We start from the raw sequence: 17,602 nt of genomic DNA, 5'->3' as shown, positions 1-17,602 counted from the left end.
TATCATTTCTTTAACCTGATTCGGTTGTTTCAATAATATAATCGTCCGGTATTTTAGTCTGCGTAAACCAATCTTCCAGCCGAACCTTGCCTGGCATAATTAAAAAAAAGGTGGAATAATACTTCCAACTGCATTAACACATTCAAGCGCGCCTACAAGCGTACGAGCTGACGCGCTTGCCATAGAATTATTCTCATTGGGTACTTTGTAATAACTGTTTCGACGCGTCCTTGGCCAACGTAAAAGCCTGTTTCATTTCCATATATCTTTATCTGCAATCTTGTATGCCAGCACAGTATGCTACAAGTGATTATACTACTGTAAAATATCCTCTGCTATCTCTGCCTCATCGCGTTTCAGCTCAATCACACGTCATTTATCCTTGGAATATTGAGGATTCCGCTTAAGAAAGCGATGTGCCCAGTTTTTTGAAACCTTTGGGGAAGAGGTTAAAGGATCAGTATGGCCGTGTTGAAGAATAGTATTAGCAGCTTTTCGAATGTCACTAATACTTAACGGCGCGCCTAGGTCATCAAACCGATCAATATGGCTCTATAAAGAATCATACTGAGCAGAGTCAAGACGGTCATTTGGAGGTTTTTGCATTAATCTGCTTGCGTTGCCATTAATTAGTCAGTACAGACGATAATAGGGTATACCATAATATTTCGCAATTTTAGCCACAGAAACACGCGATTTTTCGTGTTTGTTTTTTATTATATTCGCGAACGGCTACCTGAGCAACCTTCTCCTCTGCTTTATATACCGATTGCATGATTGTGGTGGGGGGGGAATAGCTTCAAAAGTATGAAAATTGAATATTTTGCATTGAACTGTGTCTTGCGTTGAGCTGCAGCCGACCCCCTACTGCAAAAAGTAGAGGGGAGGTGGTGCGACGGGTATACAAGACAGTAGGCCTGCCCCAGATTGTATACGGATGCTCAGCGTAGTACTCTTCCGACAGAGAGCGGAACAACGGTATACCGCAAACATGTCATCGAGGTTCTAGAGGGCATCCAACTCCGTGCAGAGCGAATCATCCGGGTGCGTTCCGCGCCACATCGATCCCGACTCTGGATGTCGAGGCATATCTGCCGCCAGTGAAGATCCAGCTAGAAAGGATCACTACTGAGTCGTACACGTGACTGATAACAAGTCCTCTCTTCCAAGTCTAGAAAAGACCCGATCATTGGCACGCATCGGAAGAGCAGCCAAGGATTGGGACCGCGTTCCTAAACGATGGAACCCACTTCAACGGCATGAGTGGCGCTGCAAAAACGAGTTAGGGAGAGAAAGCCTCGAGAACATGGAGCAAAAGATCCCGTGGGTCACTCCGTGATGGACCCCACCGCAGATTACCCTCCAGGACAATGCAGAAGAAGCTACAGCGATTTACGACAAGATATCAGAGCCATCGGGTCCAAAACTGATCTTCTCACTGATGGAAGCCGCACCAACGGAAAGATAGGTCACCGGCCGTCATACGCGGCTGCGGCCTCGTCAAACAGGCATACATTGGAACGGAAGCCGTCTCTACAGTCTACACCACGGAGCTGAAAGGCATCCAGATGGCGCTGGAGTTACCGATCCAACTAACAACAGCATATGCCACCAAGGAGAGGGCTATAATCTTCTCAGACAGTCAGGCAGCTCTACAAGCAATTCGGAATCCGAGCTCTTCCGGTCAATACATCCTGGTACAGATCATGGGATTGCTCGAGTATCTCCAGCGCCTCCAAGTGCAGGCTGAAATGCACTGGATCACTGCGCATCAAGGCATTGAAGGGAACGAGCGAGCAGACCAGGCCGCGAAAGAAGCGATTGGGCGGAGAAGCACACAGAGGCGGGCTGGCCATGTCGATCGACAGAATGAGCTGCCCATGTAAGTCCGACACACGCAAGCTGCGGTGAAGAGGAAGATACGAGACTATATGGACCGCAGCTTGTACGACAAGGGGAAACTCGATTCCTAATCTTTGATGGTCACGGTTCGCATATGACCTTCGAGTTTCTTCGATTCGTCGAAGAACACAATACTTTACTATTCTGCTTTATCCCACACACAACACATTTTGCTCAACCACTTGATGGCAAGCCATTTCTCGCGTATAGGCAATATTATCGAAAAAACGATGGCTTTGTAAGTCAGTGGGGTGGTGAGGTCGATGATAAGAGCTTTATCTTTGAGCGTTACCTCGGTTCGACAACAGCTTTTAAGCCACGTACGATCCAGAATAGCTTCAAAGAACGAGGGATCTTCCTATTTAATGCAGAGGAAACCACACAGCCACTCGAAGAACCTGAGATTCCCATTCCTGACCTTACCGGCTTTGACCCTGATGGCGACGGTAAAGGTATTAAAATGCCATCACCACCACACCATCCTCACGCTCCATCGAGTCACATGATGACCACACGGACTAGGCTTCTATGCTCCCTGAGGGGTTACCGAGTTCTTCCCTCCTGCAACTGCCTCACGGGAGTCAATTGCTCGCCTCTGAAGTAGCTCGTCATCTCTCACGCTGTCAAGTTTCGGGTTTTCGTCTCTCCCGCTGTCAGACTCGGTTCTTTCACGCTATTAATACTAGATTTTATTACTCTCCGCCTTCACGATGACGTCCTCCAGCTAATCCAGTACTATCACGCCTACGCTGCAGGACTCCGCATGGCCTCCAGCCCACATCTGGGAAACCATGAGCGCGACAGATCGCGCCAGCTGGCTAGGACAGATACAAAGAGACTGGGCCAGGCGCCTTGAGATGGATGTAGTTGAGACTGACCTCCGCCGGAGGAGGCCTCGCATGGACCTGCAAGATGACGAGAATAATTAAGTGGAAAACCGTGAGCCACCCCCCGAGGTTAAACCACTTATCGACATTTTCCCTGGTGTCTCTGTCGCTCTTCTTACCCGAGACTTCGAGCGGAAGTTAAAGGCGACTGAACTTATACGCTTTAAAAAGAAGTTAGTCACCGATGCAGACCAGGAGGACAGCGTCTTTAAGATAACCGAGCTAAGAGGCGCAGTGGACTTCCAGAAGGCAGTGTTATTACTTAAGGGCTTGGGTCCTAACCCATAAATATGGACCGGCTGCCTCCTTACCTACCTGGCAGTTATAGGATACCTCTTCAGTAATAAGTACACTAAGGCAGTCTTTAACATGCTTATGTTTATAAGGCAGATCCTGGATTTTACTTAGACCTATTATTGGTCCGAAGCAGTACTCCCACTTGCTCTTAACTTTCACCAATATATACTGGATAAAGGAGAGCTATCGACAGATAGCTACCTAGTCACAGCCCAGTTTCGCAAGAAATATCTCCTCCACAACCTTACTTTACCAGCTAAGACACCTCTGCACCCTTCACCAACCCGACCTCGCCAACCAAGATTTGCCAAGTCTTCCAATAATAAGACTAAGGTTTGCGATAGGTTTCATTCAACAGGGTGCCTCTGGGAAGGCTGTACGAGACGTCAAGAATACATAAAATATGATTTACGCGAGCACGGTGCCTCGTTGCCGCAAGAAAAAAAGTGCAAGCAAAAAAAGTGCTGAGAAGAGACAACAACTGGATAGCCTCCTATTTTTTACCACCAAGTAAAATACCTTGTGGCCAACCAGCGAGGCCTAACGGCTGTCCAGTACCCTGTTTTTAGCCCAGAACTCCCTGAACTACAGTCTTGTCCTTCTCCACTACATATATAATAATAGCGCAACCTCCTTCGCTACTATCCCGGTAATCTGGGACCTACTCTCGCTGGCGTCCTAACCTACGGCGCCCAGATAGGCTATGGAGGCAAGAAACACTCTTGTTACTCTACCAACTACTACATACACGAACCCAGCATTATCACGAGCAAACTAGCAGAGGAACTTAGCCTCCATCGGATTAGACCGGCCTCTATATCTTTATTTCACCGCTTGGGTTAGTCCCTTGGCCCCTTGGGGGAGGCGTTAACCAGGGTATACCAGACAATTGGTCGGCTATTAACTACATGAAAATTAATAATATATACGACCAGATGATACAAGCGGGCCCAGGTTGCACGATTATTAAACAGGATATTAAGGACGCCTTCCGATTAGTCCCTGTTGTAGAGAATAACCAGCATCTCCTAGCCTTTTAATAAAATAATTCCCCTACGTTGAATGTTGCCCGCCTTTGGCCTTATAACTCCCCGTTTCTCTTCAACCTCTCGCTCCATTGCATACTCTCTTGCCTCCTTCCATCATTCTACATAAACCATTATCTAGACGACTTTATCGCCATTACACACTCTCCCTCAATGTCCAACCCCGTCGGTGTATTTAATGAAGTTTATAATATAGTAGCTGACTACCTAAGCATTCCTCGCAATACAAAAAAGAACAAGCAAGGGACATGCGTTACAGTCCTAGGCATTTAAATTAACACTATTGTAATGGAAGCTCGCCTACCTCCAGAGAAGTTATGCCGCGCCACATTGGACGCCGCAACTGCCCTTAACGTAGCGAGTCTTACCCTTAAGTAAATAGAGAGACTTACAGGCTTACTAGCCTTCTGCTCAAGAGTTGTCCGACTTGGTGAAACAAGGCTACAGTCTCTTTACACCTTCCAAGCCACCTTCCTATATGAAAGGAGCGCGCGCCGCTGTATCCCTTACGAGGTATGTGATGATTTAAAATGGTAGAGGGACTCCTTGTATTTTTTTAACAGTGCACTCCTCGTTGACCTCTGCCGCTGCAACATTACACATCTATATGTAGACGCCTCCACTATAGGCCAGGGGCCTTTTTATTTTCTCTTCCAAGTCTATATCAGACTCCTGGCTAGCTCATTGTCACCAACTTCATATATACAATGCTGGCTTACTGGCCCTTGCTGAAGACGCACATGCGCATATTAATACCAACGTAGTAGATGCTATTCTATAAGGCTTCCTACTCTTCAGCCGCCACTGGCTTCATCATACCATTTTTATCCACACGGATGGCTCCGCAGCGCACACGGGAGTAAGTAAGTCCACCTAATACAACTTTAAAGAGGCTGCTTATCCTAGCGGCGGCGAGAGACATCCAAATTGTGCCACGTTGGCTCCCCTCCGGCGGAAACATATTAGCAGATGCATTCTCACGTAATAACTTTTAAGAAATTACTAGTTAAGCAAATTTAGGGCTGAACTGCTTTCGTTGCTTATATCCGTGTTTTACTGTAATACCGCAGGAGACAAGCTGCTCCGATGTTGAAGAGCGGCGGACGTGGTGGCTCCAGGCACCATCCGCACCCCACTATGAGATCAAACCCCTTCTCCACTCCCTGCGAGAAATGTAGTATGTTGCCCTGCGAAACCGACAGAAGCCCGTAGCCCCAGCTTCTCAAACATCATCTCCTGTCTACGACAATCCCATACTCATGGACGTGGAAACAATTACATATAAGACATTCCCGGTCTCTGTCGGAGGTCAGACGCCAATCCGACTGCAAATTCTTTTTTTTGGACGACTACTTATAGTAAACCCTCTTTCTGTGCCCATTTCGACCGCCTAATTGCTTTGCTCCATGCCGCAAAATAATTCTTCCGACGTGGAAGCACAACCTGCGCAATCATCCTCGTTCTCCCAGCTATGGAAGGAATCAGTGGACCCCAAGCATACCGACCTGGTCTGTCTACTGCTGTGTCTCGTCACTGGTCTCTGTGACAGCAGTGCCTACAATGTCTGGTCATGTTTCCTAGCGATGCAGACCGGTTAGTCCTCTCCTCTCCCGTATGATTGTGTCCATTCGAAACTTTATCTGGTTTACAAATATTGATGCTATCTGCCCTGTGTAGGAAACACGATCTTCCTCGGTCTCGGCGCCTCCAACCAACCTAGCAACAAGCCCTGGGGCTGGTTAAAGTCACTCATGTCGATAGCGGCCTTCTTCGTCGGGTCATTTTTGTTCTCAAACATCACGCGGCGCGTAGGGGCTACGCGCCGGGGTACGCTGTTCGTGTCGTTTATGGTACAAGCGGTTCTGATCATTACAGCGGTGGCGTTGATCGAAGCGGATCTGACCCCGCACACGGCGGGGGATATTTCTCTAACAGGGGGACGGCTCTTCCTGGAGCTTATTCCCATTGCGTTGTTGGCGTTCCAGTCCGCTGGGTCCATCACCTCCAGTCGGTCGCTGGGATACAATGAGATTCCAACCGTTGTTCTGACCAGCGTGTACTTTGATGTGGCGTCAGATCCGAAGCTGGCGCAGGCGCCCATGGCGAATCCCAAGCGGAACCGCCGTATCGGTGGCGTGGTTTGTCTCCTGGTTGGTGCGATCATGGGCGGATGGCTGAGTCGCAGCCGTGGAGAGATGCAGTCGGCGCTGTGGATAGCGGCAGGATTCAAGTTTGTGACTGGACTGGGATGGCTGTTGTGGAAGGGAAAGCCGACGACGTTATAGAGCGGTCCAATGGAGAGATAGATGAGAGATCCAAGGGTTATTTTTGTTGTGAACGTTGTGAGATTCAGGGGAAGAATAGCGCAGGTAGTTATAGATCAGCTACACGCCAGCTGCAGGGCTTATAGAATATAAGATGTCATATGCGGAGACACCAGGAACCACAGTATCTCAACCGAGTCTCTTGCATTCCTATCTTCGACCTTGGGGTGCTGTGCCAACGGTCCCGCGGTGCTCAACTAAGTGACTCAGGGGTAAGGTGAGACCCTATAACATCTTGTTCGATTATATGGGATACTGGTTAGGAGGTCTGAATAGACTGTATTCAGAAAGATGTTCTGCACAACCCCTCTATGAGGAGTATTGGTGTCAAATAAGATGGTGGTAACGGTGACGTAAATCATGTCATAAAAGAGGGGTCAAACGAGCTCCTCTATACCGAACGAAGGAAGCAACCTAAGGATCCATAGGAATCACAAGAATGATCTTATATTGTTCAGTATAATCAAGAAATCATCAAAATCATCATTTAAGCACCCTTTCAAGAATAGTATCTACTTTCCTATTCAGTACTAGCCGAGTATCGAACAATTGGGTACATATATTCACATGATGTCCCAATATGGACTAGCTTTGTTCTGACACAATCCACCGCCAAGCCGGGGTGGATCACATGATACCAGGAGGCGGTGTGGGGCGATGGGGCGAAGGGCCGACTATACGATTACATGACAGCAATATAACGCTCCAAAATAGGAGCTCCACAACCAGGCGATCAGTCCGCCCCATATTTTATTGAAAATAATCAACGAAATGCTTAGTTAGGGAAATTTCTTCTGGCTGGGGAATATGCGATGTCCATGTCTTACCAGCCCAGCTGGTCCCGTCCATCTCAGTTATCTCTCAAGACCTTCCTGCAATGGCAATGATAACAGAATCCCTTATAAGTTATCCTTTTTGAAACTAACGTAACCAGTTACTGGTAAGCGAGCGAGCCATGAAAGCGAACGAGCCACCTCCGTATTGCATACAAAATGGAACTTCTTGTGCTAGTCTCTCAACAACAACCTATCAATACAGCCTAGACTCTGGAATGCAGACTGATATAAAAGTGCACAAGCAGGCATTGAGACTATAATCTTATAATATTCTTTATATTACATAAAGGGGATTAGATACAGTTGTAATAGAGATTTTCTGCAATACAGTGGCTCGCCCGCTTACCGGTTAGCTAAGCCTTTGCAATTTGAACAGCACACGATTAATGATTTTATTTTTATTTTCCCCCATCATACTATGAACATTGACATAATTAACATTCAATTAGAACGAGTTTGTATTGTTTCAGCATGGGAGAGGGTGAAACCAAAACCAGATGTATATCTGTACACACAAATATATAACCTGGGGGAACATCTGCGACATATCCAGATCCGTATGTCCGCAACAATACCATAGATAGTGAGTTGTATGAATGGTGCGGATTTGGATGTATTGCGGATAGACAAGCAAATATTGTCAGACCCATGTGACTACATGATTTATGCGAACTATGTTTGTAATACCCTTGATGTACCAGTGGAGCCTCAGTTATAGCAAGGAGAGTTTTGATATTGATTACGAATCTCGGGAAACACGTCTCCCTCTCCCCCTAGTCTCGTCCTGATCTTCACTCCGCCGAGGCAGAACACGTTGAGTATCTTTAAGATCGCTTGGCCCGGTGTCGTGGTTAAGACAGGGTTCGCTCCTCGAGGACGTTTACACCCCTTCCCTCGATCCCCAGGATGGACTGTGGGAGTGCTGGCAGGGTTGCGGGCATAGAACCCCAAACCCTCGACAATTGGCAAACGGAATCTACCTCTATTTCTTACTGGAAACACGCGGGTTGTGAGCGTCCGCTTGATTGGAGCTCCAGCCCGGATTCAAGTCAGAACTATGAGGAGACGGTGGATTTAAACGCTCTTAACGGGCCCTTGCTAAACGGGCAGCCTGATGCCTTATTCATAGGCCCGTCATGCAGCTATCAGAGAGGCGACAGCAGGTGCACACCCTTTGAATTTCCCCCCCTAACCCTCCGTGATAATAAAGCACGTGGCAGGAGGTGAACTGAAGTTTCTTCCAGAAGAACACATTCGACTACGCCCTCCAAGAAGTTCAAGGTAGATGCTACAATTAAAGGCACTATTGGTGCTACAGTCAACTCGAGAAGTTTGCTTTCTGCCGACGACAGCTTCCACCTAGATAAATCATGTCCCCACTACCAACTGTTCAATAATATGGCTGCTGGAGTTTCCCTGGAAGCTCCTCTCCTCTACCGTTACACAAAAGGCTTCACCACTGCGGGGAATACGGTAATCGTTAAAGATGTCGGGAATTTACCACAGGATACGGGACTCTCATATAGTCCGCCTGGCCAGTTTTTGTCGTTCCAGAATTCAAGCCAAGCGTTCCAATTCCCATCGACAGAAACATGGGACGAGCCCTCTACGAGCCTATCGGCCGACCAGAAGCCTAACCAGGTGCCTAACGAGATACCAATTGCAGTGTCGACGGGGTCTCGACAGCTAAATAAGGGACTAAACGCTTTGTGTAGTATTCATGAGCCGACGCTCTCACTTGAATCGTGTTCGTTGCAGAGCCTCGAGTCCCAACTGCCTATAAATATGCCTGCTGCACCACTGCCGCTGGCCGAGCTCGATCCGAGCTTTTGTGGAGAAAATAATGGGGAGGAGGACGGTTCTCAGTACAATTTAGAAAGCTTGTTTGGGTCTGGCGATTTCTCCGCTATTTACGAATGCTCTTACTCTGCCGCCAGCGATGAGATCCCAGCGTTCCCTGAGCGAAAATTGGATGAAGACAGCACGTGGAATGTCTCGCAGAATGGTGATGCGGCTCCATCGGAAATTATCCCGCGACTACGGGGTGCAAGGGCGCTTGTGGTCGGCGAGACTGCACCGGAGAACCTACTTACTCCGGCTCCCTCAATGTCTAGGGCTCCATCAAATGTGGCACAGCGTTTAACTCCTCGGCCACAGTCTCTTGGGCTCCAGTCTGTAGCGACGGTCAGGAAGCGTAAGCAATGTGGCCCGAGTCTGTCGTTAGACAGTCAGCCAAATCTGCTTCAGATTGTACAGGAAAATGGCCAGAATGGATCGATCGCCTCGGCTGATTTTGACTCCCCACTACGCCGCGCGCGCCGTACGGGACCTTTGACTATGGTGGGCCGGACGAATGCAGGTTTGCGGAGAAGGAAAAAAGACACCTGTGTCCAATGCCGACTAAGAAAGCGAAAGGTTTGTGTACCCCACTGTCGACAAGCTTTGATTCAGATAGATACTGATCATGTGGTAAACCAGTGTGATGGTAACTCTCCATGTGACGCTTGTCGTCCGACGATCCACGAACAACCGTGTGTCCGAGCTTGCTTTGCCAACATTGTTGAATATGGAACATGTAATTATATATGTATGAACGACTGTCCCCTTTTCCCTTCGTCGTATTACTGACTCGGCCCAGCTCAACGAGCTATCAATCACCCCACTTTGGACAGATCTGGCCATGTGCGGATGGAAATTCCATTTGAATTTGACCTGGATGACCTTCTTTCATTCCTCCGCGAGCGACGAGGACGATTCAACATTCGTGCCAGCCAAGCGTGGGGATCGCTGTACATTCTGGACTTGGGTGAGACTTATAAATTCCTCCGAAGTTTGAGTGACTACAACGGCAACTCTAGGTCGAACTTCCTGGAATTCGTTGATCGACGGATTGTGGAGTCGAAGGATAAGTCTAAGAACTGGCCGACGTGTGTGAAGGACTGTGATCCGATGAGCAATATCTATGTTAGTCCAAGATACAGTTTGTCCCAGAAGTACGGAAGTGCTAATACTTTGGTCCGCAGTCTCTCCTCTCACAATGGAATAACATGCCCAGCCGTGCGAGCTACAGTTTTGTTTCTATTAAAGAAGGGGTTGAAGGAAGACCCATGGATATCTGTAATCTGGGTGATCAGCGTGAGATTCTTCTTGCTGCACAGCTTTCTCGAATTGTTTGCCGGATGCTGGAAGTAGAAGGGTTCCGCAAGCTGGAGCAAGACCTTTACAGCATCAAATGGAAGCAGATATCTCAAGAAATGCACCTTCGCTTCTTGAGCGAGCTTGGCCATATCGTTCTGTCTCTTCGCTGGCGAGTTTCCTGGTGGAAACGCCTCGGCGATGGTGGCCGCGAGCCAGATCCGGGCAAGCAACATTATGTAGATCGCGTTGACCTGCTGTGCAGGATTCTTTACGTTTACTACACCTGCGTGCTTGCGAAACTTCCTTCTTGGTCCACCTCAGAAGCTCCTAAGGGTGTGTGTCCACTTACCCTGACTCCAAAACTGCCATCTGGGACGACTTTCCTGTGGATCCCAGTGACGAAGGATTCCAAAAATGGATGGAGACGGGCCAAGAGCTTATTGAACAGGCTGTTGACCCGACCCGCGTCATGGGAACTTATACGTGTGAGAGGGGGTAAAAAAAAAAAGTGGTGGATTGATTGATTGGATTGGAATGAAGATTTAAAATACCTTTTTTCAGCATTCATGCGCCTCTCCCTTCTCTTTACATTTGAGCCATTGGTTGGAGTTATATATACATGGTCGCACTGATATCCACTAGAAGTTTGTAGATGTTGTTTCTGTATCTGCATGCCATTGTCTCATATACTTAGAGTCTGATTTTACTGGTGTTTTCTCAGCTCTTGTATACGAATCTGCAATTAAAAATGCATGCAAGGGTATTATATAATTTGCTAATCATGACACGCACTAACTTCTTATACTGTGCATGCTACTGGCTGTTGTTACTCAGGGAAAAATCGAATTGTTGTATTCTCATCTGAAAATTGAGGATTTATATACAGGTTAGACACCAAATTTATTGTTTTCCAATCAACCAGATCTAGAATTTATTTCGTGTATTAAGCTCTTGTAAGAGGTTGAGCCCTGATTCACAACATTCCCCCTGAGGGTCGTTGCACAATATTCGCCCGGTGATACGGTCCTTGCAAGGACCGACTAGGCCTCAGTATATCCACTAAAGCTCCTGTTGAGAGAAAACGTGGAAAGAGCGCACCTGGACGATCATAACCTGTGAAAGCTTTGCTTCAGCTCCCGTTCAGGCTAACTAATCAACAGAAGCTTGAATATCCCGCCGGTCACAAAGGATTGGTGAGTCTGTCTGCTGTCTGCTGCCTGCTGCCTGGTTGGAATTATTTAATTCCGGGGGGGATTGAATTATTCTAGTCTCATCTGAAAAGTCGATAGCTTATATGCAGAGTGACCAGATTATTTCCAACCAATCAGGTTCTAGAATTCATTATGGAACTCTTCTACCAGATCGAGCCAGGAGGCCTACCAAGCGCTCCAATTGGCCAAATCCATGAATGGGTGGCATGAAGATATCATGCCCACTCTGTCGTGGAAACAACTGTGGCAGTACAACATCGGAAGCCAGAGCCCAAGGAGTTAGCCTCCGTCTCGAATGGATACGGTGCATTGTGACGAGGTCGGGAACGACACTGCAGATCACATAGCCAAACAGCTGACCGGTCCTAACAAAGACAACAACTCTTCTGCTGCCTTATCTCTCGGGAAAATCGTGTCGATCCGGAAGCAGACCCTTGAAGAACGGAAATGTGAATGGAACAAATCCAAGAAACGTGATCACCTCTGCCGAATCGACACCAAACTACATACTATGTCACAAGTCTGGTGACACATCAAAATTTCGATAAAACGAAGACATTTAAAATTCAAATATCTCAACAACCACAACGCTCCTAGGGTTCTAATGCAAAATATGGCTTCCTATTATCAATAGTTTGTATGCAAACCACGCACAGAATGCACAACTATAATTCTACGAGGCATAGAGTAGATCAACCGGTCTATGTCCTCCAGCGGTATAGCATCCCAAGCAGCTCGAATTGCTTCTTTAAAACGGGTCCAATCTATCTTAGATCTTTCGGATAGAAAGAGGAATGGATAAGTTCTAGAACTTTTGTTTAGAAGGTTCCAAAGGTGCTCAATAGGGCTTAAATCAGGGAGAGTGATGGTCATTCCATAACCCATATGCCATGGGTTTCGAAACCCGTGTTCGCAAAGATGTATGGATTTTTGCACTATCTTGTTGAAATATCTGACCGGGTTCATAGTTTGGTAGAATACCTCCAAGAAGACATTGTCTATAAGAATTAGTAGAGTATCCGCCTCGAGATGCTGATTTATTGTCTTCCATAATAGCCATTTTTGATCGCCCACCAACCCAGATAGCACTCCATATCATTTGTGAAAATATCTTTTCCACAGTTAACTAAATCCACAAGATCACTCCTGTATGCTTCATTTGAGAATCGAAAAACAAATTGGGTTGAATTATTAGGCTTTCGTTGGACCGAACCTTCGTCAGAATAGAGGATTTTATTCCAACCAGTAAAATGAAGCAACATACAAGTAAATTTACACCGATTTATGCAATTTCACTTGTAATAGGAATACTTTTTCTGCTTTTCCACTTCCGGAGATTATATTTCTTTATACATGTTGCATAGTCGACTTAGAGACACCACCAGGGGTGCTTGCAATAAGGGACTTCCAGCTAATAGAAGGCCTCCGATGGACCATCTGATAGATATAGCACTTAGTAGAGAACTAAGCTTTTGAGGTCTTCCACTTCGAGGGCGCGAATCAGTGGTATTGAGCTTTAGGAAGCGGTCGCGCGTTCGGTAAATTGTCTGCCGGCTGACCTGAAAGTCCTCAGCCAATTGAGTGGGCGATTGATCAGCGATCTCGAGTGTGCCGGTGGAAGTGTTGAAGCTATTCAAGCATTACTTCGTCAGTTGTCCAGCCGTTTTCGGATGTTGCAATCACAGTCCCGTCTGAAAGTGTGGGTTGAAATCACCGCTCGAGATGGCACTGTCCTTTAACGACGAAGAACGGCAGTACTGACCAGCCATCGGCAGCGATACACTCGATAGCGGTGAGTGATTCTCGAGTCTCTTGAGATTTAAATCTTGAGGCTTTTTGGCCACGGGAAGAGACAATTTTTTGAGCTTTTCCTTGTCCAATTTGAAAGCCGATTTCGTCAAAGTTGTAGATATTTCTCGGCTAATATCTTGAATATAGAGTTCAAGAACATTGTACCACTGAACAATCACGCCGAGATCCGACCGTGATGGTCCACCCTGAAAGCTACGCCGAAGCCCATCGTATGGTACATTAAAAACACGCGCCAACTCAGCTATTTTGGGTTTCTTTTCACCCTGTACGCTTTTAACAGCCTCTGAGACACGCTTCTCGATAGCAGTATATGAATGATCCATGGTGGGCAAGTATTATAGGAGAAAAAATGATTAAAATCTGGCTGCAAATCGGCACCTGGCTGCAGCACACCAACAACCCTGAAGGACGGTGTGGGGTGCGAAGGCACGGTTATGGGGAATGGGACTGGAAACAAGGCGTGATTTTTTAGGTTAGAGGGAATGGGATTATCCCTTCCCGAAAATCTTGGCACGGGGTGGGAATCTAAATGTAATTCCCGTGGGGATTGTGGGGCCGGACCTGAACATATCCGGGATCCCGAATCCCTCCCAATGGTCGGCCTAAATAAATAGAATATACAAGATCAAGGACCGCCCTGCTGTGGATCAGTTGGATCCGTTACGTTCCATAGCATCTGGAGCAGCTCGGAAGAAGGCCGGATGAATAAGTATCAGGAATGCTTTAAATCTAAAGTCCTTTGCTTGGTAAACATACAGCCATCTCTTGTCCTGAAAAATTTTATCCTTTGAACTGTAATCCTCGCTGCTTCAACTAGACACACTTATGTCGCCCTTCTTCCAGGCAACCAGATCAGTATCATCCACGATGTCCCCTGGGAGGCCTAAAGACCCAGGCGGACTTGTTCTAGAAGCATGGGGGCAGGGTTTAATGATGGGCTCATTGGTTGTAATGCTATCTGTTACTGCAGCAAACATGGCTAAAGGAAAGATCCTTCATAAATTAGTTATTGTCGAAGTGAGTACCGTTCCATTACCTTTATCCCTGTTGGATATTTAGCTTCTCACAATGGCTGCAGCTAGTCCTGGCTATTTGCCACGGAACATTTATCTTTCTCCATGGGCCATTATACGGCTGGTACCTGTCCGTCACCGCTATCGGGTTGAACTTGTCATACACTTTACATAATGTAATTGCTTGGTTCAAGATTAAGCCCTTCTTGCCAAGGTGGGGCATTTGGGTCTACCTTGTAACATTACTGCTGGCACAACCTTACTGGGTGCTGGAAATCTACGCAAATTTTGTTTTCTTTAACAAGCATGATCTCTTATTTCTAAAAACACGGCCTTTAGAACCGCTTTTTCGGTAAATATCCTTTAGCTAGCATGTCTGGTATTATTTTATAAGACTAGGCTGACTGTTCACCAAGGGATCCATGGTGGCTTTTTACCACTTGTATGCTATGCTATACAATCAAACAGCACTACGCACTAAGTCTACTAGATCTTATACGAATCAGTCCACGGTTTGGCATCATGCTGCTCTCTATGTGCCTTTCCTTAGTCTTTGTTATTATAGACACTTGTGCCAATGCAGGCGCATTTCATACGACACTCCTGGTTGGCATCGAACCGTTTTGGAAGGTAAGACTTTGCAATAGGGAAGAGCCCGATCTACCGGAAATGTTGCTAATAGTGATTGCTGAGCTAGCTTTCTTTTATTTTTAAATGTCTATGCGACACTGTGATCCTCGATGACTTCAAGCAGAGTTTGGATCAAATTTGCAAGCAGTCGATTCGGATGCATTTGCAACGAGATAAAACCAGCTTTCGCAACCTAAGAGGCAGCAGCACGGATTGCCCACCTGTCCTACAAAATAATCTGCCTTAAGATACCTCGGAAATTCACATCACCTATGGATTTACTATGTCCGAATCGCATGTGGATTCACTCCGCCCCACTTGCAGGCCTAAGGTGGAACACTACGACACGTCCCTCTCTCTCTAAAATATGGGGTCAGTTGCTAGTTTATTGAGTGAAAAATCTTTATTAAAGTGCCGGGAATAAGGTCACGAAGCTTGCTATGTTGTGCCTTAAATAACTTACCAAATACTCTGCACTCCAATTTTCTTCTAGGATACGGGAAGACAATATCTGCTTAGGTTTTGTATACTAAATGCAATTCTCACTTCACAGCAATTTAATACATTGAATATACTATATCCTTCTTATCTCTTTTTTTCCCTGTGTAAGTCAGAATATGAACTGATACTGTATTTAATGCTTAGAGTCAAATTTTAGTGATAACAATAATGGATAACTTGATATCCATGGTATTTATCAACAATCTCCAGTTTGTGTTTCTGATGTTGGTTATCTAAACTTATTTTTATGGTGTCAAGTTCTGAATCTCTGTAACCCTAATATCTAGGGTAGATACAAAAGGAATCGTCGAAAGAAGAAAGGAAAGAAAGGCAGCTTCAAGACCATTACGTGGCCTTTGACCGTAGTGGAGTCTTCGATATACTTCGTCTTAACTAGGATGGTCGAGCATCGTAAATCAGAGGTTTGTAATCATCATTGTTTCGGGGAACTTTATTATGATGGGGCATCGGTTGGCCGGCTTGTGCAGGGCATTCCTCACACTGCAATACGTACTTTATCAAATCTACGCTGGCTGCAACTCTTGGGCCTTGGATGTGCACCCGGTGTCATCGTACTTCTCAAGCTACCAACATTTGTTGGTGTGGAGGTTCCTTCTATGACTGCTCCGATATATTCTCACCAAGGGGACATCTTGATATTATTGTAGAATTTTTTTTTCCAACCTGCCTTTTCTCTCAGCTCTGGTAACTGTCAATTCAATGCTCCATGGAATCACCACATTGTTTTTGTCCTGTCTTTTTCTATAGAGAGTCGCGGTCACTCCAGAGTCCTTCACCAGAAAGGTTCGATAATACTTCTTTGTTTTGCCAGCGATATGTGGAAAGTGGGTAGTACCTATTTGTCGAATTTCTCGATGTACTTTTTGGCAAGAGTTTCAAGACTGTAAAAGCAGTTAACTTAGAAGAAGAACGTACGGTATTCCATTGATCAGTATGAAGTTGAAGATTGAAGGTTGACTAGGTCAAACGTTCGAGGTATGGGCGAGGTTCGGCGACCGCCAAGAACCACTCGTGCAGATCCGAGTTCTATGAAGTGCGGAACAAAGACCATGTACTTCCTAACGTGGACACTTGATGCAACACTAAAAGCCTTCTTGGCTAAGTTTCGAGTGGTCTAGTCATACTGTTTGATGTCAAACTTCGTACATCGTGCGCAAGCATCCCTTCTAACGTGTTGGGCCGCTCATCCAACAATGGTGTTACCATTGACTAGAATGCGAAGCATGGAAATTGGATCCACAGGCGGAGCCGTGGATCAACATCTGTGGGGACGTGGTCTGACCACGTGACGCGCCGCCGAGCTGGGGGCATGTTGTATGACTTGCGACATCCCCAGATAGGTAAAAAAAAATAAAAAAATAAACTTGTTTAAGCAGTATGCCAAAATTTCCGAAAAATTTAAATTTTAAGCGTCACCTGGTTCACGTCTATAGTTCGCTAACAGCCCTTGAGATGTTCTAGGTTTACGTGGGCAGTCTAGAACAAACTTAAAAGTGACGGCTATCAGTGGCGGTTCCGACCACCCACCGCCTTCCGCCGGTGGGTGGTCGGCAGCGTAAAGGAATTTTCACCGTAAAGGAAGATAATCAATTTCCTACATTTTTGAAGCTATACAGACCAAAAAAGATGCCTAAATCGTCCGAAATTTTAGATATACGCGTAAATAAAGCCGTTAAAGCTGTCCATCTCAAAAAAAAACCTAATATTGCAAAGATCGCGCGAGAATTCGGGGTTCCTTATCGCACACTCCATGGCCGCATCCATGATCGAAGAAAGCCTCGTACGGCTCGAAATGCACCAAATAAAGCGCTGAATCAGTATTAAGAGGCTGCTTTAAGGCAGTGGATTGCTAAAATGCGTGATATCCACCTCCCCGTAACTATCTCATTGCTTTTAAAATGGGCGAACCTTACTATACAGCGCGTTGATCCTACGCAGAGTGTTAGCCGATCGTGGGCGTATCACTTCGCTAAAAGGCTTCCTC

The 17,602-nt window shown here is 46.2% G+C and overlaps 3 protein-coding genes across 3 annotated transcripts; 2 read left to right on the top strand and 1 right to left on the bottom strand.

The window, feature by feature from the left end:
• Positions 1-5,538: 5,538 nt before the first annotated feature.
• Positions 5,539-6,417, top strand: ATNIH1004_010701 (YoaK family protein; the record flags this gene model as incomplete). The annotated part of the gene is made up of 2 exons (XM_033575269.1): positions 5,539-5,725; positions 5,810-6,417. The coding sequence occupies 2 exons, from the start codon at positions 5,539-5,541 to the stop codon at positions 6,415-6,417; spliced, it is 795 nt and encodes a 264-aa protein (XP_033421124.1).
• Positions 6,418-8,198: 1,781 nt separating this feature from the next.
• Positions 8,199-10,976, top strand: ATNIH1004_010700 (Zn(II)2Cys6 transcription factor domain-containing protein; the record flags this gene model as incomplete). The annotated part of the gene is made up of 6 exons (XM_033575268.1): positions 8,199-8,455; positions 8,537-9,707; positions 9,771-9,867; positions 9,931-10,256; positions 10,316-10,915; positions 10,971-10,976. The coding sequence occupies 6 exons, from the start codon at positions 8,199-8,201 to the stop codon at positions 10,974-10,976; spliced, it is 2,457 nt and encodes an 818-aa protein (XP_033421123.1).
• Positions 10,977-13,320: 2,344 nt separating this feature from the next.
• ATNIH1004_010699 (uncharacterized protein) lies at positions 13,321-13,776 on the bottom strand (the record flags this gene model as incomplete). The annotated part of the gene is made up of 1 exon (XM_033575267.1): positions 13,321-13,776. One exon carries the CDS (start codon positions 13,774-13,776, stop codon positions 13,321-13,323), a length of 456 nt encoding a protein of 151 aa, XP_033421122.1.
• Positions 13,777-17,602: the final 3,826 nt, after the last annotated feature.

The sequence above is a fragment of the Aspergillus tanneri genome, assembly GCF_003426965.1.
Source record: "Aspergillus tanneri strain NIH1004 chromosome Unknown AapTan_8_pilon_pilon_pilon, whole genome shotgun sequence".
Classification (NCBI taxonomy): Eukaryota; Fungi; Ascomycota; class Eurotiomycetes; order Eurotiales; family Aspergillaceae; genus Aspergillus; species Aspergillus tanneri.
The sequence above is the reverse complement of the archived record's forward strand: the minus strand, read 5'-3'. Positions and strand labels throughout refer to the sequence as shown.